General features: G+C 56.1%; 2 protein-coding genes across 6 annotated transcripts; one reads left to right on the forward strand and one right to left on the reverse strand.

Annotated features, from left to right (window-relative positions):
• The first annotated feature begins 4,223 nt into the window (after window positions 1-4,223).
• Window positions 4,224-27,993, forward strand: OTOP2 (otopetrin 2). Of its 4 annotated transcripts, XM_045044684.1 has the most exons (8): window positions 18,534-19,041; window positions 19,412-19,588; window positions 19,765-20,111; window positions 20,802-20,938; window positions 21,983-22,041; window positions 22,518-22,651; window positions 24,258-25,135; window positions 27,007-27,993. In XM_045044684.1, exons 3-8 carry the CDS (start codon window positions 19,799-19,801, stop codon window positions 27,175-27,177), a joined length of 1,692 nt encoding a protein of 563 aa, XP_044900619.1. In that variant the 5' UTR covers window positions 18,534-19,041; window positions 19,412-19,588; window positions 19,765-19,798; the 3' UTR covers window positions 27,178-27,993. The 4 variants fall into 4 exon arrangements, with proteins under 4 accessions (XP_044900618.1, XP_044900617.1, XP_044900616.1 ...); XM_045044683.1 differs by lacking the exon at window positions 18,534-19,041 and adding an exon at window positions 4,224-4,330 and having other exon boundaries at window positions 19,412-20,111; XM_045044682.1 differs by lacking the exon at window positions 18,534-19,041 and adding an exon at window positions 11,229-11,334 and having other exon boundaries at window positions 19,412-20,111.
• USH1G (USH1 protein network component sans) lies at window positions 12,280-18,516 on the reverse strand. 2 transcript variants are annotated; one of them, XM_006940565.5, is made up of 3 exons: window positions 18,162-18,516; window positions 14,719-15,936; window positions 12,280-13,824 (listed from the first exon to the last, which is right to left on the reverse strand). In XM_006940565.5, exons 1-3 carry the CDS (start codon window positions 18,323-18,325, stop codon window positions 13,821-13,823), a joined length of 1,386 nt encoding a protein of 461 aa, XP_006940627.2. In that variant the 5' UTR covers window positions 18,326-18,516; the 3' UTR covers window positions 12,280-13,820. The 2 variants fall into 2 exon arrangements, with proteins under 2 accessions (XP_006940627.2, XP_003997185.2); XM_003997136.6 differs by lacking the exon at window positions 12,280-13,824 and having other exon boundaries at window positions 14,715-15,936.
• Window positions 27,994-28,000: the final 7 nt, after the last annotated feature.

A 28,000-nucleotide genomic window follows, 5' to 3' on the forward strand; every position in this document is an offset into this window, starting at 1 on the left:
GGTTTCCATACCCTTATTAGGTTTTGTGTTTTTCCCACAACCCCACAGGGTGGCATCATCCCCATCTGACCCACAGAGGCACAGAGAGATGAACAGACCTGCCCAACACCCACCCCAAAGTTACTAAATGGCAGAACAAGAACTCAAATCCAAATCTGTCTGCTCCAAACTCAATTATCGTTTGTTTCTATCGATCCTTTTTCTTTTAATTTTTTAAAAGTTTATTGACTTTGGGAGCCCCTGGGTGGCTCAGCTGGTTAAGTGTCCGACTTCAGCCTAGGTCATGATCTCACCGTTCCCGAGTTCGAGCCCCCCGTGGGGCTCTGTGCTGACAGCTCAGAGCCTGGAGCCTGTTTTGAATTCTGTGTGTCCCTCTCTCTCTCTTTGTCTCTCTCTCTCTCTCTCTGCCCCTCCCCCATTCACACTGTCTCTCTCTCTCTCTCAAAAATAAATAAACATTAAAAAATTTTTTTTTGAGTTTACTTATTTTAGAGAGAGAGAGAGTGCACGCACACGCACACAAACACAGGCATACACATGAGCGGGGGAGGGACAGAGAGACAGAGAGGGAGACAGAGAATCCCCATGGGTGGGCTGGGCTGGCAGCCTCCCTGGAGAGAGACAGACTCCATTTAGAACAGACCCGCGTAAACTCACGTAAGAAGGAAGAGAAGAAGATATTCTGGGTCTTCAAGACGTGGAGCAGGAGTGGGGCTTGGGAGACTGTGAGGAGAGGCAGGAGAGAAAGGCTGGGGGGCCAGGAGCCGGAAGTACAGACAATGGCAGGCTGAGAAGTGTGGGCTCCCATCCTGCAGACTTGGGGAGCCCTAGCAGCCTTTAGAGCCTTGCGTGATGTGTTCAGGAAGGGCCGCCCGGCACAATGGAGCAGCCACTGAGTGCAAGAGACTAGTTTGGAGACTGTTTCAGTACCCTAAAACAAGAGGGTACTGAGGGTGTGGGTGGCAGGGGAGGGACGCTGCAGGACGGGAAGAGGGCGAAATCAAAATCAGGAGGCGATGGACGCACGACCAGTGAGCATGTGAAAAGATGCTTCACATCTTTAGCCTTTAGGGAAATGCGGATTTCACCCCCCCTCAGTGAGGTAGCCCTTCCGACCCACTGTACTGGCTAAAATTAAGCAGCCAGGCGACACTAAATGTGGGCAACGGGGTGTGGAGAAACTGACCGCTCATTCGTGGCTGTCGGGAGCACAAGGTGGTTCCACCCCTTTGGAAAACACTTCGGCAGCTTCGTGTGAGGGTAACTACAGGCTTACCCTGTGACCCAGCCATTCAGCTCCGAGGTATTCAACCAACAGAAATAAAAACATGTGTCCCCATAAAAACCTGTGTCTCGCTGATCGTAGCAGCGTTGTTCACGACGGCCGAACTGGAAACAGCCTGAATGTCCGCCGACAGAAGAATGGATGAGCAAACGGATACATTCACGCGGCACGTATAAAGGAGGTTCCGGCAACAGAGCAGACGAGCGGTAGAGATGAGCTGAAGCGATCCCACGGGCCAGATGCTGAGGGCACGAAGCCAGACACAAGCAAGTAGTCACTCTGTGATTCCACATATAGGAAGTTCGACAACAGCAGGACTAGTATATGGTGATAGAAATCAAATCAGTAGTTGCCCAGGGAGGGGTGGGTGGGGAACAGTAATTGCAAAGGGACACTACGAAACTTTCCGGGAGGGATGGGAGCGGTCTGTGTCTTGATTGTGCACACGTTTGTCTAAAGTCGTGGGCCGACACCCTTGAAATGGGTGCATTTTATTATAGTTAACGATACCTCAATAAAGCTGATTAAAGCAAAAACAAAACAGGAAGGCAGATCCTCTCTTTAAATGGAAAGAGCTTTATTAGAGCTGAACACAGGCATGCCCTGGGTATGTACTCAGCAGCAATGCAAAGAAATATACAAAAATGTTCGTAGCCACAATACTCAAAATAGGCACACACAAAAAAGCGCTGGGGGCGGGGGGGAACAACTCAGGTATCCCCCAACAGTAGAATAATAAATAAAATGTGAAATGTGGATGCCAGGGTGTGTTAGACAGCCCAAGCCTAATGTTGAGTAAACCGAGCCAGACACAACAGAGCACAGACTTCGTTTGACTCCATTCCTACAAAATTCAAAAACAGGCTTAGGATGGCCATTACTGATAGAGGTAGTCACAGAAGGGGGTACATAGGGGTTTCTGGGGGCTGCTAAGTGTTTTTGTTTCTTGATCTGGGTGTTACTTACCCTTTGTAAAAATTCATCATGCTATTATTATGTGGGCATTTTTCTCTATGTATGTTCTGTTTTATAAATGTTTAATGTTTATTTATTTTTGAGAGAGAGAGAGAGAGATCGCACGAGCAGGAGAGGGGCGGAGAGAGGAGATACAGAATCTGAAGCAGGCTCCAGGCTCTGAGCTGTCAGCACAGAGCCCAACATGGGGCTCAAACCCACAAACTGTGAGATCATGACCTGAGCTGAAGTCGGATACTTAACCACCTGAGCCACCCAGGTGCCCCTGTATGTTCTATTTTAATTAAAACATTTGTTTTATGTTTCTAGCTGGTAAGAAGTTTTTGTTTGTTTGTTTTTTTAAGAGATAAAAATCAGGGGCACCTGGGTGACTCAGTCGGTTGAGCATCCGACTTCGGCTCAGGTCACGATCTCATAGTTTGTGGGTTCGAGCCCCACATCGGGTTCTGTGCTGACAGCTTGCTCAGAGCCTGGACCATGCTTCAGATTCTGTGTTTCCTTCTCTCTCTGCCCCTCCCCTGCTTGCACTCTCTCTCTGCCTCTCAAAAATAAATAAATGTTAAAAAAAAAGAGAGAGAGATAAAAGTCAGGAAGTAGACATCATCTGTAAATCCAGCAACAGTGAAGCGTGGGAAAGCAAGTTGGGGCTGGTATCTCTGTTCGTCTGGCCATGGGGGTTGGCAGCTGGGCATGTGGGGTTGGGAGAAGCACCTGGTCTGCCAGACTCCGTCCCATTCCTCTCTGGACCCCACACACACCTTCCTTATGTTTCCTGAGCTTCCTCCATAACCTTCAATCATACTTACACACCCATCACGCCTGGCTGATGTTTACCAGCCGATGGACAGACCAGTGTGAGTCAAAACAGGCTGCCCGAAGGAGAAGGGGCTGGGGCTTGGCACACAGACGGTCCCTCCTGTTCTCTGGATGACACCCATTCCCTGGGGTCTCACACAGTGGGTGGCACATAGTAAGTATTCAGTAAACATTGGTTGAATAAATGAATAGATGCATGAGTGGAAAGATTAGGAAGACAGGCTCAGGAGAAAGGAAGGAGGAGAAAAAAGTTAAAAAAATTAGATGATGGGGGCGCCTGGGTGGCTGGGTAGGTTGAATGTCCGACTCTTGATTTCAGCTCAGGTCATGATCTCATGGTTCGCAGGTTCGAGCTCCGCATCAGGCTTCATGCTGACAGTGCGGAGCCTGCTTGGGATTCTCTCTTTCTCTGCTCCTCCCCTGCTTGTGCTCTCTCTCTATCTCTCTCTCTCTCTCAAAATAAATAAATAAACTTTAAAAAGACACGGGTCCTAACTTGAGACGGGTGAGTCCTCCTCCCAGGCCCCAATGGGCAGGGTGCCCGGGGACCTACCCAGGCAAAACTGGGGGGCAGGGGGGCTGTATAGGGATGGTGTTAGAAGATGCTGGTTTTGGCCTTCCAGGGACCTCTGGAGTTCCCCACCCGGGGGCAGCTATGATTCCTCCCTTTTGCAATTCACATATTTATTTGCTGGGGTTCATTGGGGTTAATTATCATTGTGGTTGGGGTGGGGTGGGAAGGAGCCTTGCCCCAGCCCCAGGGCCTGGAAGGGGATCGTGAGAATCAGAGATAGGTTTGGACACCTAGAAGGTGGGTACTGGGAGGCTTGGGGCGGGGGTGGAGGGGACATGGGGTGGATTAGAATGGCACCTCCCACCAGCAATGCACCCATTTCTAGGCTCCAGGCCTGGGTGGCTGGATCTGTAAGCCTTCCTTGTCTTCCGCCCATTCGTGCTACCCCCTCCAAATCATCAAAGCCCAGTGAGGCTCAACTCCAGGAGGCAAGCAGCATTATTCACAGGGGCGGGGCCGAGCACTCTGGAGGACAAGTGGCCAGGCCGGGGCTCAGATCTTGATCAGCTGAGAGTGGGACCGGCATCCCAGGTGCCCTTGGCTCCAGCAGGGCAGGGCCACACCGATGGACTGTCAGCATCAGCCTCACCTCCAAGGACCCTAGCCCTGGCCCGCCACAGCTGCCTGTGCTGTGCATCCCACCTTCTAGGCCACCAGCCGCTCTGCAGGGACGAAGCCAGGTTGGTGATGGCCCAGAGGGGCAGGCCAGGGAGTGAGACAGGTGAGGGAAAGGGGGCCAGCCTCGAGCTAGTGGGGATGCTGCTGAGGCTCTGAGACTGTCAGCCTGTCCCCACTTGGCGGGAAAGGACACTGAGACCCAGGCCACCTTTCCAAGTTATAGAGCAAGCTAAGTCCTTAAAAATCCAAGGCTGGAATTGTTAGCAACCCAGACTCCCGACCGGTGAGGTTTTCCAAGGATCCCTTGGTCCCTCTCACCGTGTCAGGTCAGCACCACAGTCCAGTGTGTGTGAGTGACTTTGGGGCATAGATTAGCCTGAAGGGTGTGTTGTTGGGCCTGGTGGGGCCAGCGCCAGGGCTGGAAAGGGAATGAGGGCCACGATTCTTACACAGTGTGGAGGCGACTGAGAACAGTCTACTGTCTACTACAGCAGGGCTCTGGACTCAAACACACCCACGTTTGTTCTTGCTGTGTGACCTTAGGTGAGTTGCTTGACCTCTCTGAGCCTCAGGTCTCTGACAAGGTGATTTGCAGTGGGTGAGGGTGATACTACCTAGCTTACTGGGTCGCTGGAAAAGTAATAAGATCACTTCTGTACTACGGATATCAATGGACCGTAGGGCCAGTGCTCACGGTATTGGCATTGCTAAGCCATTCCTTGTGCTATGGTAATTATAACACTATTGTAATGCTGAATATTGATATGACTGAAATCTAACATCTATTGGCTGGGGTTCAGGGGCATGATGCCTCCTCCCACTTCTGTTCTACAATACTGAACCGCTGTACAGAAGGTGTGGGGACCAGGGAAGAGGGAGTTGCAGACAACCCGGCATGTGGGTTCTCGGTGCTTCCAGCTCAGGGATACCCAGGCCTGGCTGATGCCCACCGAGCCCTCCCCATCCCCAGATTCCTGTCGACCAGGTCCTCCGCCTACAGGGTGTCACGACCTGAGCTAAGGGCTTCATATAGTGTAGCCTCCCAACAGGCCGACAACGTGGGGTTTGGTTAGCTCCACTCACAGGTGGAAACTTGGAGGTTTGGAAAGGCAACTTAGCCTTCCCAGCAAGTGGCACAGCTCAGCATCCTAACTGGACATCCCGGCTCAGGGGAAGTTGCCCACCCAGGCCCCTGGGGTTCTGATCCCCAGCAAACCAGTCCCCCAGAGAGAGTTTGGGGAAAGTTTGGTGGGAACCCCCGATTCAGGACAAGGGATGGGATGAGGACAGGTGGTGTGGGTGGCTGGGGCTTCAACCTTCCAGGCTAAAGGAGCTGGGGCTCTAAATATAATAAGTGAGAGAAGGAGTTGAAATATAGACCGTAGACAAAGTCATGGAGTCCTCTGTGAGTGTGTATGCACATACGTGCACACACATGCACGCACACACGTGCACATGCCCCTCTCCCGGGAAACTTGGCCCTGAAACAAAGATCAGCGAGCAACAGACACACACAAGCACGCTCAGCTCACAGGAGAGCTCTGGGTCCACTGCACTCACCCTGGGCTTGCATAGAGTCAGTGCCCTCACGCCCATCACACACACACACACACACACACACACACACACAGGCCCACACAGTGGAAAGCAGTCAGTAGTAGATCTCAAGGCTGAGCAGGAGTGAGGTAAACAGGAATGGAGGAAGAGGGAGAGACAGTGAGTCCAGCCTGTCCCTCCTCCCCCCTCCCCAAATCCTGCCCACTGAGCCCCTGTTCTGACCTGGGGAACCCACGAACTGCCCTTGTGCCAAGTGAGAGCCTGGGGAGGTGGCTCAGGGAATGGGGTAGAAAGAGCCAGGGTTTGGGGTTTGAATCCCACAGCCCTGACGCTTGTGCTCTTAGGGGCTTGGAAAAATGACCCAATCGACATGAGTCCTGGTTTCTTTACCCATGAGGTGGGGCAATGATGCTGTGCTCAAGGGTTTGCCGTGCCTGGTATGTGAAAGTGCTCTGAGAAGACAGCTAGCAGGGAGTGGCAGTGCAAATGCACCAGAATTGACACCCTGGTTTGGGCACTTGCTGGCGGGTCATTGGCTCTCCTGAATCTCAGTTGCCCCATCTGAGAAATGGGGCTAGTAAAGAATGCCTTCCTGCCCTTGCCCACTTGAAGAGACTGTGAGGGTGCTGTGACTCTGTGGAAAGGGGGCAGTGGTGTTGGGGGTCAGGGGTCAGACTGGCAGCTACTGTTGTCCCCACCCCCTCTCCTCCCAGAGCAAGCCCCTTCCCCTGCCAACCAGGGCCCCATCAACTACTGTTCAGGGTCCAGAGGAAACGCTTCTCAGGAGTGTGCATATCCAGAGCAGGGAGAGGGTCCCACAGCCCCCCAAAATGCCCATGCAGACCCACGTGGGCCCATGGAACAAAGAAGCCACAGTGAGAGAAGGTAAAAATGAGATTTGTAGCTTTAAAAGCTTTCCAGGGCGCACCACACTGGCACGCCCCAAGGGCCTTTCTCTAAAGACCAGGCATTAGGGGCTCTGAATGGACTTGCCAGAAGTTTCCCTACCTCGGTCTCCAAACCTCATCAGACTTAGTCATTCAGCTATAGAAACCCGGGGAGCAGCTGGTCCAGAGTGCAGCTATGCAGAGTCAGACAGACAAGGAGTCAGGCCCTGTGTGTGCTCTTACTGGCTGTATGAGCCACACAACAACCTAGTGTTCTTGAGTCTCAGTTTTCTCCTCTGTCAAATGGGTTAATTGACCCCCTGTAATTATTAAATGAGGCTGTCATGTGAATTCATAGCCATCACAGATGTAAAGTGCTGACATACAGCAGGTGCTCGATAAATGCTCACCATCATGATGAGACATGGCACAGACAGGAGCCAGCCTGTCTGGGTTGGAGCCCTAGCTCCACCACCGCCAGCCTTGTGAGCTTGGGCACGTTTTACAAACATCTCTGCGCCTTGGTTTCCTCATCTGAAAACCAGGAATCACAACAGCCCTGGAGACCATGTGACTAACACACTTGAAATGCTTGGGTCATACTGCGTGTTACTACTATTATGGATGGGAGGTGAGACTCAGGTCAGAGACCCGTCCTGTGTGCCTGCTGGGTGCCAGACAGCTCTCATACAGGACCCCCAACAGAGAACCCACTTCGCAGATGGGCCTGGGTGGCTCAGTCGGTTAAGTGTTCAACTCTCGGTTTCAGCTCAAGTCATGACCTCACGTTTTGTGAGAGTTCAAGCCCCACATCAGGCTCTGCGCTGACAGCACAGAGCCTCCTTGGGATTCTGTGTCTCCCTCTCTCTCTGCTCCTTTCCTGCCTTTGCATGTGCACCTGTGCAGTGTCTCTCTCTCTCTCTTTCTCCCCCACCCCTTAAATAAATAAACTTTAAAAAAAATGGGGGCACCTGAGTGGCTCAGTTGGTTAAGCATCCGACTTTGGCTCAGGTCATGATCTCGCTGTCCGTGAGTTCGAGCCCCATGTCAGGCTCTGTGCTGACAGCTCAGAGCCTGGACCCTGCTTTGGATTCTGTGTCTCCCTCTCGCTCTGCACCTCCCCTGCTTGCATTCTGTCTCTCTCTTAAAAATAAATAAACATTTTTAAAAATTTTTAAATTTAAGGAAGGCCATTACACGTCCATATTAAGGAAGAAGAAACACAGCAGTTAAGTGACTTGACCAAGGTCATTGCTTTGCCGTGGCAGGTCTGGGATTTGAACCCATATGCATAGTCGCTATGCTGCCCATGTAGTTCAGGCATGACTTCAGTGGTTTTAATGCTGGGTTCCAGGAAACCTTAGGGATCCCTGGGGGTGCCTCGGGCTGCTGAGTTTGAGGTGTGGGGTGAGGAGAGGAGGGCCCTTTAAGGACAGGCTGGGCTCCAGAGTTCTAGTTCAACCTGAGACAGGACCAGGACCAAGATGGGGAGGGGGACAAGGAGCCTGAACGCATGGGAAGACAGATGGAGAGAAAGACGCCAAATCTGCTCCTCTCCTCACACTTCTGACACCAAATGTGGGCTTTTCCCCACACCAACAACCAATTCTCCAACACTGGGCACCAACCAACCTGTAATTTGATTCCATTCTGAAGTTGACTACGGGTTAGTGTCAGACTCTACAGATCCCAGGGTTCGGTGTCACAAAGACGCCCTCACTTCCTGGGTCCCCGGGCTACCTGCACTTCTGCCCAACTTGGCTACAAATTTGGGGGTTCCCAGAACCTGCCCCTGAGCCTCTTTAACTTGCTAGAAGAGCTCACAGAGCTGAGAAAAGAGCTTTACTTACATTTATCAGTTTGTTGTAAAATGTGTTATAATGGATCTGTATTAACAACCAGATGAGGAGATACATAGGGTCCAGAAGGCTCCTGAGTGCAGGAGCTTCTGTCCCTGTCGAGCAGACACTACTCTCTCGTAACACGGATGCATTCATCAACTCAGAAGCTCTCTGAACCCCGTAGTTTGGGGTTGCTTATAGAGGTTTCATTATGAAGGCATGATCGATCATTAATCCGATCTCCAGCTCCCTTCCCCTCCCCAAAGGATGGAGAGGCACTGAAAGTTCCAGGCTGCTAGCCATAGTGACAAGTCCCCATCCTGAATCTGTTCTGGAGCCCACCCAGAGTCACTTCATGTGAACAAAAGATATTCCTATCACCCAGGGACCTCCAAGGGACTCGGGAGCTCTGTGTCAGGAGCTGGGAGCAGTTCCCAAACATACATTTCTTATTATGTGACCAACAGCAAGGGAGACAGAGGTCTAGAAAGACAAGGCAACAGAAAGAGGGGATAGAGGAGAGACTGAGCAGGTGCCCTGTGTTACAAGGAGAGATAGGGCAGAGAGACCAAGGGATAGGGAGACAGAAAGGGGGACAGGCAGACTCCCTAGTCACGACAAAATGCTTCAGACCCTTGCTTCCCCATCTGGGCCGGCTTTTACCCTCCCACACAGCCCCCCAGTATCTTGCCCAGTGGACTCACACCCCAACTGGCCCTCTCTCAGCCCAGCCCCTCAGGACAAGTGGGTCAGCCCAGGTGCTTAGGCCACTGAAGTTGCCAACATCCTCCCCCCACCCCGCCATGCCAGCCTGAGTCTGGCATCTGTCTAGACCAGGCATGACCAGGTCAAGGGGACCTAACACCAAAAACAACTCCCACCAATGGAGTGCTTGGGAGGGAGGGGCGGGGGGCGATATGCCGTGGTTAGGCATATACCACGGAACTTTGTCTCTGAGGCCTGGTTTTTCCACCTAATAGCTCTGTGACCTTGGGCAATTCATATCCCTGCTCTGACCTTCTGTTTTCCCACCCATAAAATGGGGATAATAATCATAATATAGTCCTTGTTTTATAGAGCTGTGGCTTTATTGTGAGGATTGAATGTATATAAAGTAACATAAGCACCTAACACCTTATACGTTCTCAACATTAATAGTGAAAAAACATGAAAGCTTACCTCTGGAGACAGGAGTGGCTGAAGGGACCCGGTTAGGGAGCCTGAATTTTCCTTAATTTACTGGGACCTAAATATGTCACAAAACCTCTCTGACGCTCAATCTTTTCATCTATGGAGTGGGGCTAAAACTCCTCACCCACCTACCTCACAGGAATAGGGAGAGTTTTTGATAAACTCTAACGTTCAGAGAGTAGTATAATGGGGCCAGGCCAATGGACCTGTGATTCTTCCTCCGGAAAAAATGCCCAGCTCCTTGGGCAGCCCAGGAACAACTCTGATTCCCCAGGGGTCTTCCCACTGGATAGTGACCCATCCTTATCTAACCGATGATTCCTTAGCCAGTGGCTGATCCTCAACGCCCCCAGCTGGTCGGAACAGGATGCCTTCAGTACTGTCTCCGGGAGCTAGTGTGACAGGTGGAGTGGCCTATGGGGCTCAAAAAGGCAAAACTGCTCTCTGGAAAGGCCTAGGACTTACCTACGGTTGGGGGAGGGGGCCACAGATGCAGTGAACACCTCATGGGCCCAAGACCACCGATAACTGGTCATTACTAACGGGTATGTACTGAATACCAGGCAGGTGTGCTAAGTGCTTTCTTGTGCATTAACACTGCACGATCATCTCACCTCCTAATGATCCATGGGGTTAGCACTGTGAGTATAATAAGTTATAACCACCTATTTCATTTGAGGACATAGACCCAGAGAGGCTGAGTAACTTACCCAAGGCCACACAGCTGGGAAGGGCCAGAGCCAGTTTTGCCGCCCAGATCTGGCTGTCTCCTGAGTCCTGCCATGTCCTGTGCAACCCAGGCTTATCTCAGAGGTGACACAGGCATGCCCTGGGAGCACAGGGCCGTCGTGCTGTCCAGAACTGGTCTCACACGGGGACAGGAGGTAGCTGGCACCATGGAAGGGCATCAGGACACTTAGTGCCACTTTGTTCATTTGGCTGCTCTGCTATCTACCGCCAGACCCTTGCCCTCTGGGCCTCAGTTATCTCATCTGTAAAATGAGGTTGTGCCACATACCCAGAGGCCCTTCCTGCCTGATTCATTCTGACACCTCCATCTCCATCGAATTAGTAATCCCGTTTATGATGTGACTTCAGAGCAGTCTAGGGCATCTTAACATGGGGTCCCTGGACCTCTTGGAGCTCCAGGAACTGCCTGGAATTATGAACAAAATTGTATATGAGTGTTTGTCTGCCCGGTGTGCATTTTTCCAGGGAAAGTGGCCCATATTATTAGCAGATTCTAATACCAAAAGGCTAAGAGCAATGGATTTTTCTAAACTTTCCTCAATCTAACCTCGATCTAAATTTTAAGGGGAATGGGTCGAGAGGGCTGAACCCCTTACCACGTAAAATTCTTCCCTTCACTGTGTTTAAAGTCCCCTCAGACTTCCCGCAGCTGCACCTGCTCTTGTGCCTCAGGCTTCCACCCTCGGGCCACACTGACCCATGGAGACCCCAGCCCCCAGTGCTTCGGATTAGCCCCTGCCTCTACGCTGAAGTTCCTATCTGCTGTCTTGTTATTCAGTCCTCACCCCCCATGTCCGTTTCCTGGAACAGCAGCGCCACGACTGGCCGGTCTTTCCTGAGGTAGGTGCAGTGACCAGGATGGCCAGTAGGGGTCGCAGGGTGGACAACCCTGTGGAGCATCCGACAGAATCCCACCACTCCGCAGGCCCCCTTAGCAGCCTCGGGGGGGGGGGGGGGGGGGACGGGCAGGAAAGTGTGGCAGCAGTCAGGAGGCTACTGTTCTGAGTCTGGATCGTCCCCTTGGTAGGCCTCCGTTTTTCCATCTGTAAAGTGGAGGGAGATGACCTAGAACCCCAGATGGTTGCTAAGCAACCTTCCCGCTGGGACATCCTCTGGACCATTCTGATTGATGATGGAGGGAGAGAGCTGTCTTGAACTCCCTTTAGCAGAAGCACTTGACCCAGCATCCTTAGGGAATGAAATAAAATGGTTCCAGGGCCCTTTCTCAGGCTTGACTGAGCAAACAGAGGCCATTGTCTTACAGCTTAAGGAGAAGCCTTGCCTCTGGGACAAAGGAAGGTTCTAAATAGGGCTGCCCCAAGAGCTTCCTGGGGTGGTGAGGGAAATGGGGACTGCACTGGTGGCCTCCCAGGGTGGGCTGGGGCCTTGAGATGAGGGCTTATGGGGCCTGGGTGATGAGTGGTGGCCTCCTTGGGTACAGCTTCTGCCCATGTCTGGAGAAGGCCAGGCAGGCCCCATTGGAAATGGAGAAAGCTGTCCTTAGCAGCTGCAGCCTGGACCATCCCCGCCACTCAGCTTCCAGCTTGCCTGTCCCCATTCTTCTGAACCCTCCCTCTCCCTCAGCTCCAAATTCTGGGCCCAGAAACAGCAGGGTGAAGACCCAGGGATGAGGGAAGGCCCTGCAAGGATGCATGGGGGTGGGGCATGCCCAACCATCCAACCCTGGACCCCCTCCAGGGGGCCCATGAGGACCAAGCCCTCTGCGGTACACAAAGACCTTCTCCCTCTCCCACTCCCCAGTGGTTAAAGAACGAGACACAGGTGTGACAACGATACAAAACATTCTCTACAAAAGTTATAATGAGCCTGCGGGAGGGGTACTTTGTGCGGCAGTAGGAATCCCAGAGCCTGCCCCACCCCGGGAACTGGGAGAACAGGGAGGAGGCTGAGGCAGGACACAGGGGACAGAAGAGAAAGGGCAGCACCTGGGGCTCTGAGAAAGTTGAGTCGGCACTTGGGGGCGGCCCCAGGCCCAGATGACAGGGCAAAGGACTGGCATGGGCTCAGGGTGGCAGCGACAGGCCACCAAGCCCTCTTTGTGGGAACGGAAACCGCTCCCCCGTCCCCCTCCCCCAGCACAGACACAGATGCAGAGGGAGGCCTGTGGCATTCTTTGGGTGTCCCCTCATCTCCTGACCTAGCCAAGGGGGCCCAGGAAAGAGATGGGAGCTGCAGTGGTGCTCCCGGTGGGAGCGGGAGGGTCAGGGAAACGGGTCCGGGGCTGGCCTCCTCCCTGGTCTCACTGCCATCACAGAGCAGGGACACATACTGAGCTCCTGCTGACCTACCTACACAGAACCTCGCAGCTGCCCAGCCGCCTCCAGACCCGGAGGGAAAGCCACCAGCCAGCCCCCAGCACAGACACACATGCACAGGGCCCTGGGGACCTGGGGACAGTCAGCAGCTTAGATTATCCACATCCCCAGGCTCTTCTATGTCCCAGGACTCGCCCAAACTAGGCTAGACACCCAGCTGAGGCTGTTGGCAGATGCCTTTCTCCAGCCCAGGGCACGCCCGCCAGGCCTCGGGGCCATAATACTGCAGATTATTGCTCTAGCACCTTGCATCTATTGGCCTGACCCTCTGGGGTCCCTGGAGGAGGACCAGGCTGGAGGCAGGGTGAGGAGGGCAGAGTCAGGCCACCAGCTCACCAGGTGAGCTGGTGAGGGTGCCAGTCACCCCCACTTCATGCCAGCCTGGCGCTCCAACTCCCAGACATGGCCAATAGGTGAAGGAGAAGGGGGCTGGCTTGGGGCAGGAGTGGGGACCAAAGTCAGGGCATTTGGCTGAAGAGTCTAGCCAGGAACCTCCTCTCTGCGGTGTGGGGGGAGGGGAGGGAGCCAGCCCAAACTCTTCCCTTCACAAAAATGTAAGAAGTGAGCAAGTCTCCAGCCTGAGCACAGCAGGACCGTCAGAGGAGGGGTGGGGAGAGACAGCGGCCCCTGGGACAGGCCATGCCCCTTCCACACACACTCCCATCCAGCTCTAATGGGTATGTCGTCTATCCCCTGGGGCTCCAGGGGTCCCCTGCCCTTCCTCTGGAGCTGGCCTCCCAGGAATCCACATGTCCTTTAGGGCCATTCAGACGGGAGTGGCTCAAGGGCTCCTGGACCCCTTGCTGGTACCTCCAGACTACACCTCCGTTGTGGCGTGTGGACAGGCTTTCAAGGGAGATGACCCACATGGTCTTTGCTCCTGGGGAGGGGCCGGGGGGGCTTCAGGGCTGGCGACCGTGAGGACCTCGTGGCCTCACGGTGGGTTGTGGCAACTCGCAATTCATTTGGTCTGGAGAGAGGAGCCCCCTGTTACCTGGAGAGAAAGACACAGAAACAGACTTCAGGTAAGGGCTTTCAAGACATCATTTTAAACCAAGACCAGCCATTCGGACGACTGACCCTCTCCTGGCAGGCCAACGGTCAGGGATGGGGACATTGGCCTAGGGGTTTCCTCCCCATCCCCAGAACTCTAAACCAGACTGCCTCCCCACACCCACCCCTGCCCAGCCATGCAGGGTAAAAGCCATAGACACCAAAAGGGGGCAGCAGCATTTGCTGGGCTTGTGGGATGCCCTGAGAAAGGGATGGGGGCGGGGACGGCCACCAGTGCGGTAGCAGACTTGAGCTCTCCCTGACAGCTTTTGAACGCGACAACTCTCCTTCCATGGGAGTCACCTAGTCCCCAGGCTCCAGAGCCACACAGACCGGGGATCAAGCAGCAGCAGGCCCTTGGAGTGAGCCGCTCAAACCCTCTGAGCCTCCACTTGCTCCCCTGGAAAATGGGGATGATACAGCCCCTGCACCCAGGAGCTGGGGAGGACTCAATTAAGGGACACATGCAGCGGTATCTCCAGCACCCAGTAGATGGGAGGGCTCAAAACATCCGGGCTCTGATTACTATGACTACTGGATCTCAACTGTCCTAAGACACCCGTTTGGGGGCATTTTGATTATCTCCAAAGTCAAGGTGCATTTTACATTAGCTGTGATAAGAAGGCCTCCTCCCTTGTCATGAAACTGGCAGCTTCGTTTTCAGAACTGGGGGTAAACAAATTCAGTGGGACCTCTTGTAATGGATGGGGACTTAGATTTTATGAAAGACGGTATTGACCCCCCCCCCCCCAACACACACATTCCCGAAAAGGCAGATCCCACCCGCAAGGCCTTCTGACCCCTTTTCCCATCCCCCAAAGCCCAGGACACTCACAACTCTGTGTCCTCCAGAGCAGGCGGGCGTTCCAGCGCCTGCCTCCTCCTCCTCACGGCCCCCAGAATCTTCTTGCGGGGCCCCAGGGGGACGCTGATGCTGCGGAGGTCGAGGTCGGAGCACAGCATCAGCGCTTCGAGGTCAATCTTCTCCTGCCGCAGGAGGGAGGCGAAGTCGTCCATGTGCAGGGAGGCCAGGAAGGTGTCCAGCGGGCTCGTCTCGGGCTCCAGGTCCTCATCCAGGCCCAGGTCCAGCTCGTCCCAGGGCAGCTCCTCCCCGCAGCTGCGGTCCTGCAGGCTGTTGGCACTGCCCAGGCTGTCGTCGTCCAGGCTGGGGGAGCTCTGCAGCCGGCCTCGCGGCGCGCCCCCGCCGTCCAGCGCCGCGTCCTCGCGGCCCAGCCCGTGCAGCCCGCTGGTCACGTAGTTCCGGCGGAACACCATGGTGCCCAGGCCGGGCCGCGTAAACAGGGAGTCGTGGCCGGAGTCGGTGCTGACCTCCGAGTGGGCAGGCTCGGCCGCCAGCGTGGCACGGGAGACGCTGTCCTCGTCCGAGAGGAACATGTCCCGGAGCGGGGAGCGGCCCCACTCCTTGGGGTTGGCGTAGGTGCCCTGGCGCACGAACATCACGTCGCTGCCCAGCTGCAGGCCCGAGAGCGAGCGCACGCTCTTGCGGCCGTCCTCGGAGATCTTGAAGGTGCCCTCGCCGCCCTGCTTGCGCCGCTCCAGCTTCCGCTGGATCTTGGCCTTGCCCCTGGCCGTGCCGTGCAGCGTGGCCTGCGAGTAGGGCAGGTGGCCGCCCAGCGCCAGGTGCTGCAGCCGGCGGCTCAGGGTGCTGGACGTGAGGCTGGAGAAGCTGAGCGCGTCCGACCGCTCGGCCAGCTCGCGCCGGTAGCGCCGCTCCATGCGCTCGTGGTGCTTGCGCTGCATCTTGGCGCACTCGCGGATGCGCCGCTCCGCCTCGCGGAAGGCCTTGTCCTTCAGCTTGCCCACCAGCTTGGGGTTGAGGCCGCTCTGCTTGGCCGCGATGGAGTCCAGGTAGCGCACGCACTCCATGTGGCCCTTCATGGCGGCCATGTCCAGCGGCGTGTGGTAGTCGTTGTCCAGGCACCAGATGTTGGCCCCGAAGGACACCAGGAAGGAGAGGCAGTGCAGGTGGCCATTGGAAGCCGCCAGGTGCAGGGGCGTGTTGCCCCAGATGTCACACTTGTCTGGGTCACCCCTGCAGGGAGGACACGCGAGGAAGGGTGATGAACCAACACCATTTGGGGCGGGCAGGCGGCACTGGCTGCAGGTGTAGGGAGCTCCCGGCCCGTGTGGGCCGCCCCGCGGGCACACCGGTGGACCCGAGGGCCCGAGAGGTCTCCTCTGACTCGGGAGACACCAGGCAGACCTAGACAGAGCCCGGGGGGCGGCGGGGGGGGGTGGCCCCAGACTCGCAAGGGGCGGGGCGACAGAAAAGGCGCGGCCGGGGCGGGGCCTTCCCCAAGAGAACTGATGGCTGGGAATCTCAGGGGATAAATATTTGATGCCCAGAGAGACAGGAGTGAATTATTCATGGAGCCCAGTGGGGAGCTGGCCCAGAGAGGTGGTGGGCCAGGGCGAGTCTGGGTCTCTAGGCAGGCGTGGTGGTGAGTGTGGCTGCGGGTGCAGGGTGCCCACAAAAGAGGAGGAGAGGATGGTGGGTGCTGAGCCCGAGCCCTGGGTGAGTGTGTGTAAGAGTGTGGGCCTGGGCGTCGGCGGGCACGGCCACGTCTGCAGGGAGCAGGGCCAGGCCTGGCAAGGCTGCGTGTGAGAGCAGGTGTCGGGTCTTGGCCTGGGCTGGGAGGGGAGTGTGGGGGCAGCCAGGTCGGAAGGGGAGGAGGAGGTGAGTCTGCAACCTGGGCCCAGCGGCCCTCCCTTCCCGGGGCTGCCCCGTCTTTGGGAGCCCTGTCAGGCAGGCTGGCTTGGGCCTGCCCAGGGGACCCACCCAGCACCCTCCAATCCCCTCCACCACCAGACCGTGCCCCCTTGGGCATGCTCCGGCTGGCTTCTCCAAGCGCTCCCCTCCCGCAGGGGCCTAGCTCACACTAATGAGGCCACGAGGCCACCCCGCAAGGCTGGAGGAAGAATCACCCCCTTGTCTCAACAGTTCCCCCCACACACACAACCCTCTCCACGCTTCTCCTACTGGTGCCAAGTCCTGCAGGACAATGTGGCAAGGAGCTGCTTGGCATCTGGCCCATGCCCCTTCCAACACCAACCCTTGCTGTCTGTAGGAGTTTGGGGACTTGGGGCACCGGGAAGCCACCGTTTTCCCCTCCTCCCATGGACCTCTCTGATGGGAGGAGCTGGACGGCAGGATCGCTGTGTGCTCTCTTGGTGTGGGAAGGGGCCGGTCTTGGCTTCTTGGAACGCGGCTTAGCTGCCTGGTGTCAGGGGCTGCTCCCACCTGCTGCCCGCCTGAGGAGCGGGGCCTCGGAGGGAGGGCAAGGGGGCTCCCCAGCCACCACACCCCACCCACCACATGTTCAGGCCACAGGCCAGCATCGGGCACCAGGGCCAGCTGGGCCCCTTTTGTCTCCACCGTGATTTCCCAGGGCCTGAGATGCTCATGGTAACCCTCCTGGGGCACGTCTTCCACTCCTTTTCCCTGGCCAGGCTGCCCAGGTGTCCAGTTCAACCAGGTGACCTCTCTGTAGAAAACCATGGAGGCTGGGGAAGTTGTCCACGGTGTCATTCAGCCCCGGGAGCCCACGTCAGCAGCCCTGGACCCCGAATTCCTTAATCGCTACCTTCAAACCACTTCTAACCCTAACTCTGACACCTGGACTCTATGCCCACTCTTCCCCCCAAACAACTCCTAAGGGGGGGGGGGGGAGAGGGAGGCCGTCATGGGGGAGGGGCACAGAGGGAGTTAATGAGGTGGCTGTGTGGAGTGACATTTGGTGCTGTGGACAGTGCCCATAAATCCCGAGAATGAGCTGGGAGAGAGCTGTGTGAGCCCTGGCCTGCAGGGAGGTGCAGCACCGGCCGGGGGGGGGGGTGCCCTTTGGACCCCAGGCCCTCCCGAGAGAGGAGCCTGTCCTGCCACCACTTCTGCCCCTTCTCTCCCATCCCCACTCTTGCTTCCAGGGGTGACCCAACCCAGGAAATCTCTCCCACCTCCCCCTCACTCTGCAACCCCTCCCACAATCGTGGGCCCCCAAATCCCAGTCGCTCCCCTCCTAGCCCCACATCCAGGTCACCAGGGTCACATGCCTCAAGTTGTGCCCCCTCCCACCACCGCGAGGCTCCAAGCTTCCACCTTAGCATGAGTAGAGAAGAGGGTGGCTCAGAGGAGTGGGGGGAAGGTACCTTGGAGTCTTGGGGACTGCTCTCAGGGTCTGGGAGGGGGCCCAGGACTCTCTTCTCCCTCCACCACCCCCTCCACCACCGGGCTTAGGCAGGGCCAGAGTGGGTACTCACCCTCGGCTCACGATGAGACGCAGGGACTCCAGGTTGCCATGGTAGGCAGCCCAGAGGGTGGGAGTCATGCCATCCTCGTCGGGGGCGTTCAGCTCCTTCCTGGTGGCCTCTTTGAGGAGCTCCAGGTAGCCGTCCCGGGCCGCCCGGTGGTACTGGTCGTTCATGGCGCCTGACTTGGACGGGGAGGGCAGGAGGCACCAGGAAATGCCCCCCGCGGGGGAGGGCGGAGGGGTTAGGGCTGAGGCATGGGGTTGGGGGAGGGGGCCGGGCAGGGGCCGGGCCGCCAGCCCCCGCTGCCGCAGACGCAGGTTGCGGAGCGCCGGGAGCCGCCGCTACTCCGACATCTGAGCCGCTCGCCCCGGGAGGGAGGGGGGAGAAGGATCTCCGGCTGCCTGGGGAGCCGCCCCCGGGCGGCCCCTGGGTCCTAAACACCCTGCTCCCGAGCGCGCAGGAGTGACCCACGCGAGGCCTTGCCCTGTTCCAAAAGTGGTCACCTCAGCACCCCGCCCCATGAGGCCTAGTCTGCGGACAGTCCGGAGTCTGTCGTCACGGGAGCCCCAGCTCTGGAGCTCCCGATGTCTCCACCCGTCAAAGGGACGGGCCAAGGGCTGGGGAGGGGTGTCCGAGGGCAGTCTGGATCGCTAGGACAGTGGGCCTAGGAGGGGTCTGAGGACTGACCCCCAGACGGCGAGAAGCACCCTGCGTCCCGGCTGCCACCACCGCCACCGCCCGCCCCACCACCGCGGGGTCGGGGAGGCGCGCTCCAGCAGGGGGCGCTGGAAGACTGGACGCGGACTCCGCGCGCCTCTGGTGAACTTGATACCCAAACCCGGCTTGCGGCTTCCAGCCGAGCAGAAGACTCCGGGGAGGGAGAGAGGAAGTAGGAACTTCGACCACTGTGAGGGTGTCAGGGAAAGGGGCACTGGGGTCCCGATCTTGGGGCAGCAACAGAGGGGCGCGAAGGTATAGGGCGCGCCGGGGCTGGGAGGGCGTCCGGGTGCCTGTGAGCCCTCGGGGCGTGTATCGAGCATCATCAGTGCTCGGGGCTCTGGGCGGCCGGGGTCGCGGAGCCCGAGGGCGCGGTGGGCGCCCGGGGCGGGGTGCCCTCTGGGTGTCGCAGTGCGGGGCTGCGCCCGAGCCATGCCGCTCCGAGGTGACGGGACGGCGGGGGCGGGGGAGGGGGGCGCCTCTTAACGGGTAAATATAAATCTTACCTTATCTGGCTCCCGCGCGCTCTTCCCTAAATTCAGCTCAGAGAAAAGATGGATCATGTGAGTGGGGCTGAGAGATTTATGGAGCTGAGCTCCCGCGGCTGTAAATCACCCTGCCCTCCCCGGTATAAAGCGCCCGTCCAGCCCGCTGTGGGAAAGAGGAGACGCTCGCCACCCCCTGACCCCCAGCTCAGCGCGGGCTCCCGGCCCAGCCAGGTGGGTGCCCGGACCAGACGGAAAACGGATTGGGGAGTGGGGAGTGGGGACTTAGGACGGCGTCCGACGGGGCTGCCCGCCGCCGCCTTTCTTTCCCTCTGCCCTCGAGCCAGATACCCGAAGGGTCGCAGAGCCCTCGGGGTTGACCCGGGGTCCTGTTCGCTCCTCCTCCACAGTGACCCCCTCCAACCTCGCCCAGTCGCCCCTGCCATGTCCGAGGAGCTGGCCCAGGGACCCAAGGAGAGCCCGCCGGCGCCGAGGGCAGGCTCCCGCGAAGTGTGGAAGAAGGGCGGCCGCCTGCTGTCGGTGCTGCTGGCCGTGAACGTGCTGCTCCTCGCCTGCACGCTCATCAGCGGCGGCGCCTTCAACAAGGTAGCGGTGTACGACACGGACGTGTTCGCGCTGCTCACCACCATGATGCTGCTCGCCTCCCTCTGGACCCTCTTCTACCTCCTCCGGACCGTGCGCTGTCCCAACGCCGTTCCCTACCGGGACGCGCACGCCGGCCCCATCTGGCTTCGAGGTGCCAGGGGAGGTGGTGGGGGGAGGAAGTGGGAGGCAGGCGGGGAGCCAGAGGCTGGGACTCTCAGAGGAACTGTGGAGTCCGCGTCAAGGTAGGGGGCTGGGAAGTCCCTCCCCTCTGCCCCCCACACACGCACCCCCCCCCCCCCGGGACTAGATGTGGCTGAGAATGCAATGGGCTGCCGTTGTGAGAGAAGAGGAAGAGAAAGAATCTTGGAAGAAGAGTGAAGGGAGGGGTGGGAGGGGATTTCTCCGCCCTTTCTAAAGATTGAAAGAGGGTGGTCATGGGAGAGCCTTTGATGGACAGCAGAGAACAAACGCCAGCTGTAGCTGAAAGGCCCCCACATAAGGCCCTTCTTCCTCCAATCTGTGCAACCCCAAAGAGATAGCGGCTCAGTAGGATACCCATCCATCCACTCACTCGATCCTATAGTCATCCTTCCATCCACCCATTCATCTTTCCATCCATCCATTTATCCATCCATCCATCCATCCATCGTCCAACCATCCACCCAGCCAGCCAGCCATCTATCCATCCCCTCACCCACCCCATTCATCTGTCCCTTGATCCTCCCACCTGCCCCACTCATTCTTCCATCCACCCAACCATCCAACCCACCACCCATCTAGCCATCCATCGCCAGATCTATAAACCATTGCCTCTGACCCATCCCCCACCCCTCACTCCCAGGCGGGCTGGTGCTGTTTGGGATCTGCACTCTCGTCATGGATGTCTTCAAGACTGGCTACTACTCCAGTTTCTTTGAGTGCCAGTCAGCCATCAAGATCCTGCACCCTCTCACCCAGGCTGTGTTTGTCATCGTCCAGGTGGGTGGGAAGAGTGTTCCTGAGTGTGGTGGAAGGAGCCAGCATCTGGCATGAGGTCAGGAGATCTCCACTCCTCTTCAACCCTGAGCAATCAAATAAGGTGGGGATAGGACTGTAGTGTGTATCCTATGAGTGCATAAATCCGGAAGCACTTGGAAATGAAGTAATATCCAAATGTGAGCTCCTACTTAGGGGTCTTGTGATTTCATTTCAACCTAAGCAGTGACAATATCAACATCTAGGATGTCTGGGTTGTGGCAGCTGCCATGTCTCCTAGAACCTGGCTTGCCCTCCCTGGGTGCCGGTAGAGGGCATCATTCTCAGCCCAGGGTCTCGCTGTGGGCATGGCCTGTTTGGCCTCAGCTACTGCCCATATGTTCTCTATTTGTTCAGGAAATAGGGTTCAAACAAGTTCAAGTATATATTTTTTTTATTTGTTGCATAAATAACACTGAAAGGTCTCATGATTGAGCTGAGGCAGGACTGGTCTTACATGGGACCAGATCAGATAGATCCCAGCCCTGTATCATGACCAGAATGACCACATGTAGGGTTCCATCTCCTGAAACATCACCCCTGCTGTGCAGATTTCCACAGTTCAACATACTTATGACTTTGGTAATTATATAGTTTTACTCTTTTACATTTTATGGGTTTGAAGTGTACTCGGGTAAAATGAAATTGCAGATACCCCCACATCAACAAATACCATGACGAGGATTTATTGGCAACCAGGTGAGAGCGAGCATTTCAATGAAACAAAGGACGGAGGTGGGGCAGGGGATGTTGACCCCCAAAATGCCAAGAGTTTACAGGTAACAGTTTGCAGACTGTGAAAGAACACGAGAACTATTTTATATACACTGTTTCATAGAAAGAAAGAAAGCTCCCAACTCCTTTTGTAAAAACTTGGTAAGCTAGTATGGGGGGTTCTTGAGGTAGAGAGAACATTCTGCTGGGTTTGGACATGGGAACTCCAGAGTTTAGCCCATCTGCAGAGTGAGTGACCTCCCCCCCCCACCCCGCCCCGCTCTCTCTCAACAGACTTACTTTCTCTGGGTCTCCGCTAAGGACTGTATTCACGTCCACCTGGATCTGACCCGGTGAGTCCCTGCTCCACAGCTCAATGCCCATCTGGCTTGAGAGATGAAGGCTTTCCAACCTGGGGCATGGGGTCCACTTTCTGCCTCCTGGGTGTGGTTTCAACCAAGGCCCCTTTGCTTCACCAGCAAGATTTCCACCATTTTGTCCTGTGCTGTGTGTACTGTGTATATGTGTGTGCCTGTGTGTTTTGGTGGGATGGGTTGTGTGGTAAATTATGTGTGCTTTCCTCTAGAAGAGGGAGCAGCAGTGGCCTGAGCCTCTGAACCCCTTCCCCGCCCCACGCCCTCTCTTGGGTAGCATCCTGGCCAGACTTAGAGTGCCTTCCAAACTCGACTTCTCTGTTCACACAGGGGCTTGACCGCTTTCTTGCTTCCCGGCATCATCTCCTAGTCTAGCTCCCCAGTTCTCCATCTGCCCCAGGGACCCACGAGGGGCCAGACTCCCACTGGCCTCTTTGCTCCCCCTCCCCAAACAGGTGTGGTCTCATGTTCACCCTCACCACCAACCTGGCCATCTGGATGGCGGCCGTGGTGGACGAGTCCGTGCACCAGACTCATTCCTATGACAGTTCCCACAGCAACACCAGCCACCACCGCTTCACTCCTGACCGTGAGTGTTCACTCCAGATTAACCCTGGTCTGGGACTTCTAGGCCTTGGGTTGGATGCTTGTGCACCAGGACAGTCAGTCTCCCTTGCCCTCCCAAGCGAGGAGAGCCTCCCCTCCTCCAGGCTCCACGCAGGCGTAGGTGACACCTGAGGGAGGGTGTCAGGGGGCATCTTCTCATTCTGGAGGATGTGGCCTTGGCCCCATGGTTCGGGTCTCCATTCCACCAAAGACTTGGGCTCCAGAATGAAAAGGTAAGGGTGATCAAAGTGGAGAGAAGGGAAGGGAGGCAGAGTTGGCTTGATGGCAGAAGCATGGGCTACAGTCTGTCAAGAAGAAGCTAGAAAGAATAATCACAACGATAATAGTGACATTTTACTGACTCTGTATGTCAGGTGCTGTGCTAAGTGTCCTAGACACTTGATCTTACTTAACCCTCACAACTTCCCAATGAGATGGGCACTATTATTATTCCCATATTACAGATACAGAAAGTAAGGCATAGAAGGTTAAATAGTTTACCCAAGGTCACAGAGCTTGAAATTGGAGAACTAGTGTTGAGATCCATCTTTGCTTTGAGCCAATATGCTGTACCGAGGAAAAATAGGGTCCATAGGCCCCCTGGTCCTAGTTCTCTCGACTTCTGTAGGGTCTCCCACCAACCAGGACCAGACTAGATGACTAGGTCCATCTGGACTTTGCCTGAACACACACACGCACACAGACGCGCGCACGCGCGCACACACACACACACACACACACACACACGATGGAAGGGTGCAGGAACGGAAAGCATAGAGGAGAGCCCAGCCCAGCAAGACTGATAAAGGGCCACCTTGCACATACAGAGAGTTCCTGAGGATGGTTTAAAACAACCCGGAGAGGTGGCCAACTTAACATACTGGGGCCCCAGGGGTGCAGAGAGGCTCATTAGAAAGGTATCTACCCAGGGGTTGGGAGGTAGGTCAATAGTTCTGCCCTCACAAGCCACACTTTACTTACGTGAGCCTCAGTTTCTGCACCTGCAAAACCAGCAGGCATAGTTCTGGGGATTGAAAGGGGTGTTTGCCAAGATCCAAGGCATTCTATAAAGTGCACTCTGGACACGGCAAGGTTCTTATAGATGGGCTGCAAACCAAAATGACGGGAGGTCACAGGAGACTCCCGGGCAAAGCAGCTCACATTCTGGGCTGAGTCGGATGTTGGGGAGAGCTGCGAGGAAGCTTGAACTTTCGGGGTTCCCAGGAGGGCCACCATCTCTCAGGACCAGAACTCTCCTATGCTGGGGAGCCAGGGGTGATTACTAGCCGGGAAGGATCGGAAATGTTTGCCTAAAGGACAAAGGGCAGTTCTGCAGTACAGATGTGTGTTCATCGAGCGCCAGCTACTATTGTTTACTGACATCTCTGGCACATAGTAGGCGCTCAATAAATACCTGGTACAATGAATGACCATGCCAGGCCCAGTGCAGGTGTTTGGGATAAGGTAGTGAACATGTCCAACTGTGATTCCACCCTAACAAAAGTCACAGTCTAAAGGTGAGACTCTTCAGGTGGGGTGCCTCCAGGAAGGCGGGAGGGCAGTCCAGCTCTGTGCCCCTCTCTCCACAGCGGAGCGTGCAGGCAGCTCGGTGGGAGGAGACTGTCCGTGCAACACAGCCATCTGCCAGATCTTCCAGCAGGGTTACCTCTACCTGTATCCCTTTAACATTGAGTACAGCCTCTTTGCTTCCACCATGCTGTATGTCATGTGGAAGAATGTGGGCAGGCTGCTGGCCTCCTCCGCCCATGGCCACGGCCACACCCCGTCCCGGGTCAGCCTCTTCCGGGAGACCTTTTTCGCTGGCCCAATCCTGGGCCTGATGCTCTTTGTGGTGGGGCTGGCCGTCTTCATCATCTACGAGGTCCAAGTGAGTGGGGAGAGGGGCCGCACCCAGCAGGCCCTGGTCATCTATTACAGCTTCAACATCATCTGTCTGGGCCTCATGACCTTGGTCAGCCTGAGTGGCTCAGTCATCTACCGTTTTGATCGCCGGGCCATGGATCACCATAAGAACCCCACTCGAACCCTGGACGTGGCGCTGTTGATGGGTGCCGCCCTGGGTCAATACGCTATTTCCTACTACTCTATTGTAGCCGTGGTGGTGGGCGCACCCAGGGACCTACTCGGGGGGCTCAACCTAGCCCATGCTCTGCTCATGATTGCCCAGCACACCTTCCAGAATGTGTTCATCATCGAGAGCCTCCACCGGGGACCACCCGGGGTTGAGCCTCGTGATACCACCCCCAAGGAGCCCTGCCGTGGCCTGACCTTTGCCAACCTGGATGCCCTCCACACCTTGCCTGCCTGCCCAACCACCCCCAGGCTGGTTGGTCCCAGCCCAGAGGGTGCTCAGGAAGCAGTGGCCATCATCTTGGCCCCCAGGGGACACTGGAGACGCCGGTGCCTGAAGGACATTTCTCTGTTTCTCCTGCTTTGCAATGTCATCGTGAGTAACTGAGGGTCAGGGTTGGGTGGAGAGATGGGGATGGGCTGGGGGGAAGAGAAGGCCAAGGAAGGATGTTCTTCCAGGTTTATTCACTCGGCCTTCTCTGTCTTGCCCCCAGCCCACTCGAAAACACTAAAGCTCTCTAGGAGAAAAAGAGGTTCAGAGAGGGTCAGATGCAGCCCCCAGGCAAACAGCATCTCAGGGCAGAGAGGGAAAATGAAATCCCAGCCTTCTGGTGGCTAGGCTGCAGATGGAACTGGAGGGGCCCCCAGGAAATGCTGGCATGGGGGCTGGGTGGAGGTGAGAGGGAGCTGTGATGTGGAGTGGGGGTGCCCTCACCCCTAGGTAGAAGGTGTGACTTCTCCTGGGAACTTGTGACCAGACTGTTTCTCAGGATAATTGGAGCAGCATCAGGAAGTAGAAGAGACCAGCATAAGTGTGAGCAGTCTCAGCAGAGCGCAGCTGCGGGCTGGCCTGGAAGGGGGGGGTGTTCACAACAGCGCCTCCTCCCTGCTAATTCAGCAAAACCCCTTACTAAGAGAAACTCCTGTGTTAGCAACAGACTCCACTCCAGGGCAGAAACACTCTCCATGAAGGCACACCCCGATCAGGAAATACCCCTCGTGTGGCTATAACCTAATAGAGAAATACTCCAGTATGGATCTACTCCCCGGGAGGGAAAGTTCTCATATGTAAACATGTACTCGTGTGAGCACATCCCACGTAAAGAACACGTCTTCTGAAGCTTCTTTCGATATAAAAATGGCCCTCTCAGCTGCAACCTCCAACAGAATAAGATCCCTAATATACAAACACCCTTCATGTGGGTCTATCCCGATGTTGGGCACATCTCCAGATTCCATGCCAGTGCACGCTATGGAAAATATACCAACAGGCCTGCCTTGGGTGCTTTCTCAGTGTGTCCCCACTGTGAATACTTCCCAACCAGCAGATAATCTGTTAAAGAAAAAAAAAAAGAAGAAGTAAAAGAGTGATCACCAATCTTTGACCCTCCAGTAAAAGCAATAAGGTTCAAAACCTCCTTATATCTTGGGCCAACCTGGAAGCCCGCCCCCAGCCTGGCCCCGCCCTCACCTTCCGTCCCCAGGTCCCAACTGCAGGCTGAGAACCACCTTCTGGGAGGCTGTTTTTCTCCAGGTATCTGTTCCTGGGTCAACTCTAGGAACATCGTCTCCAACCCCTTCATTTCGCATGACCCAAAGAGGCTCAGAAAGGGGCTGTGTGTGTCCAAGGGCACAGTGAACTGGGGTTGAAGAGGGTGGGGCTGGCCCAGAAGCCCTCATTCTTTGCCTCATACCCCACACCCCAACCGTCTGAGCTCCAGCCAGAGAGGAAGCATGATTCCAGCTTTCACATCCTCCCAGACCTGGGAAAGGGGTGGAGCTGGAGAACAGAGATCATGGAGGGCGGTGGGGGGTACACTTCTGGGTGGATCCAGACACACCCCCTCCCCCGCCCTGGGCCTGTCTGGTTCCACCAACACCGGGCATACATCTCTCCAGGGCAGAGCTGCTGATGTAGCCATTTGTACCAAATTCTCACATCATCTATTTTCCCCACCTCCGCATCTCACAAATGAGCCATAATAACAGGGTAGATGTGATCACAGGGGGAGCCCCAGCCTGGGGGTGGGCAAATTCAGTTGGCTGCATTTCCTGAGCTGCTTAAGTGAGTGCCAGGTCCTACCCAAGACGCCAAAGGTCCCCACTCACCAACACCCAGCCCTTGCCGTCCAACAAACTGGAGGGCTGGGACCCCCATCTTGCCACACCCCTGCCTCAGCAAAGCCCACAGAAATGACCCTCAAGGCCAGCCGGGCCAGGTCCTGATGCGCCCCTCTCTCTGCACAGCTGTGGATCATGCCTGCCTTCGGAGCCCGTCCTCACTTCAGCAACACTGTGGAAGTGGACTTCTATGGCTACTCGCTCTGGGCAGCCATCGTCAACATCTGCCTGCCTTTCGGCATCTTCTACCGTATGCACGCTGTCTCCAGCCTGCTGGAGGTCTACGTGTTGTCTTGAAGCCCCCAAGAGAGACACGCAGGGGTGGGGCTTGGCTTGCGTGTCTATTCAGAGACCCCGCCCCCCCCCAGGAGAGAACCCCAGGCTGGCAGTCACTGTGCCACATTACCACCCATTCCCACTGGCCCCAGGGTAGAATTTTCACAAAAGTTATTTTTCCAGGATGAGTTTTTAAATCATAGTCAGGACATACCCACCCACCCCAGCAGGACCCTGGGGTATGGAGTGACCAGGGAAGGGAGACCTCTCCCCATAAAGTATCTAGGACCAGGCAAGATCTGCAAGTGTCCGTGGCTCTGGTGCCGCCCCTAATCCCAGCCTTGTGGCCTGGCCGGGACTGCTGCCTGGAGCTGGAACCACCTGCAGTTTGCCCCTCCGCCCCCCACTTCTTGTCTCAGCTTCCCTGTCTGAGCTGATTGCCAGAGAGGCTCCTGTGGGTCAGAGCTGGAAGGAACCCCGGAGATTCTCAAGTCTCAAGCTTTTCAGTGGGTGAACCAAGTGTGAGTTATAGACTGGCTACAGACCAGTACCTGGGTGCCTGGGACGGGCTGGACGGGGTACCCAGGCTGCCGTCTTCCTCTTCCCCTTATTCTCAAATGTCAAATACATTTGTTTATGTGTTCCGTGAGGCATGAAAGGTTAGGAAGGACCGACCTGGTCAACTACCATTTTACAAAGAAAGTAACAGAGGCCCAGAGAGGCAAAGTGACTTGCCCAAGGTCACAGAGCCTTTCCGCTAAGCATAATGATTTTCAAACAGCAGAACTTCTTTTTCCTCAAATAAAATATTTCAGGAACCCAAGTTTATAGCATAAACAGGGCT

This window comes from Felis catus, chromosome E1 (genome assembly GCF_018350175.1).
Source record: "Felis catus isolate Fca126 chromosome E1, F.catus_Fca126_mat1.0, whole genome shotgun sequence".
Classification (NCBI taxonomy): Eukaryota; Metazoa; Chordata; class Mammalia; order Carnivora; family Felidae; genus Felis; species Felis catus.

Bases quoted from the DNA above. Each gene is read 5' to 3' on its own strand.
- USH1G (XM_006940565.5), bottom strand. From the start codon at position 18,325: ATGAACGACCAGTACCACCGGGCGGCCCGGGACGGCTACCTGGAGCTC. The intron at 15,937-18,161 runs GTGAGTACCCAC...TCCTCCCTGCAG, and splicing joins CGTCTCATCGTGAGCCGAGG to GGGTGACCCAGACAAGTGTG.
- OTOP2 (XM_045044683.1), top strand. From the start codon at position 19,424: ATGGATCATGTGAGTGGGGCTGAGAGATTTATGGAGCTGAGCTCCCGC. The intron at 20,112-20,801 runs GTGCCAGGGGAG...CCTCACTCCCAG, and splicing joins CGGCCCCATCTGGCTTCGAG to GCGGGCTGGTGCTGTTTGGG. The intron at 25,136-27,006 runs GTGAGTAACTGA...CTCTCTGCACAG, and splicing joins TCCTGCTTTGCAATGTCATC to CTGTGGATCATGCCTGCCTT.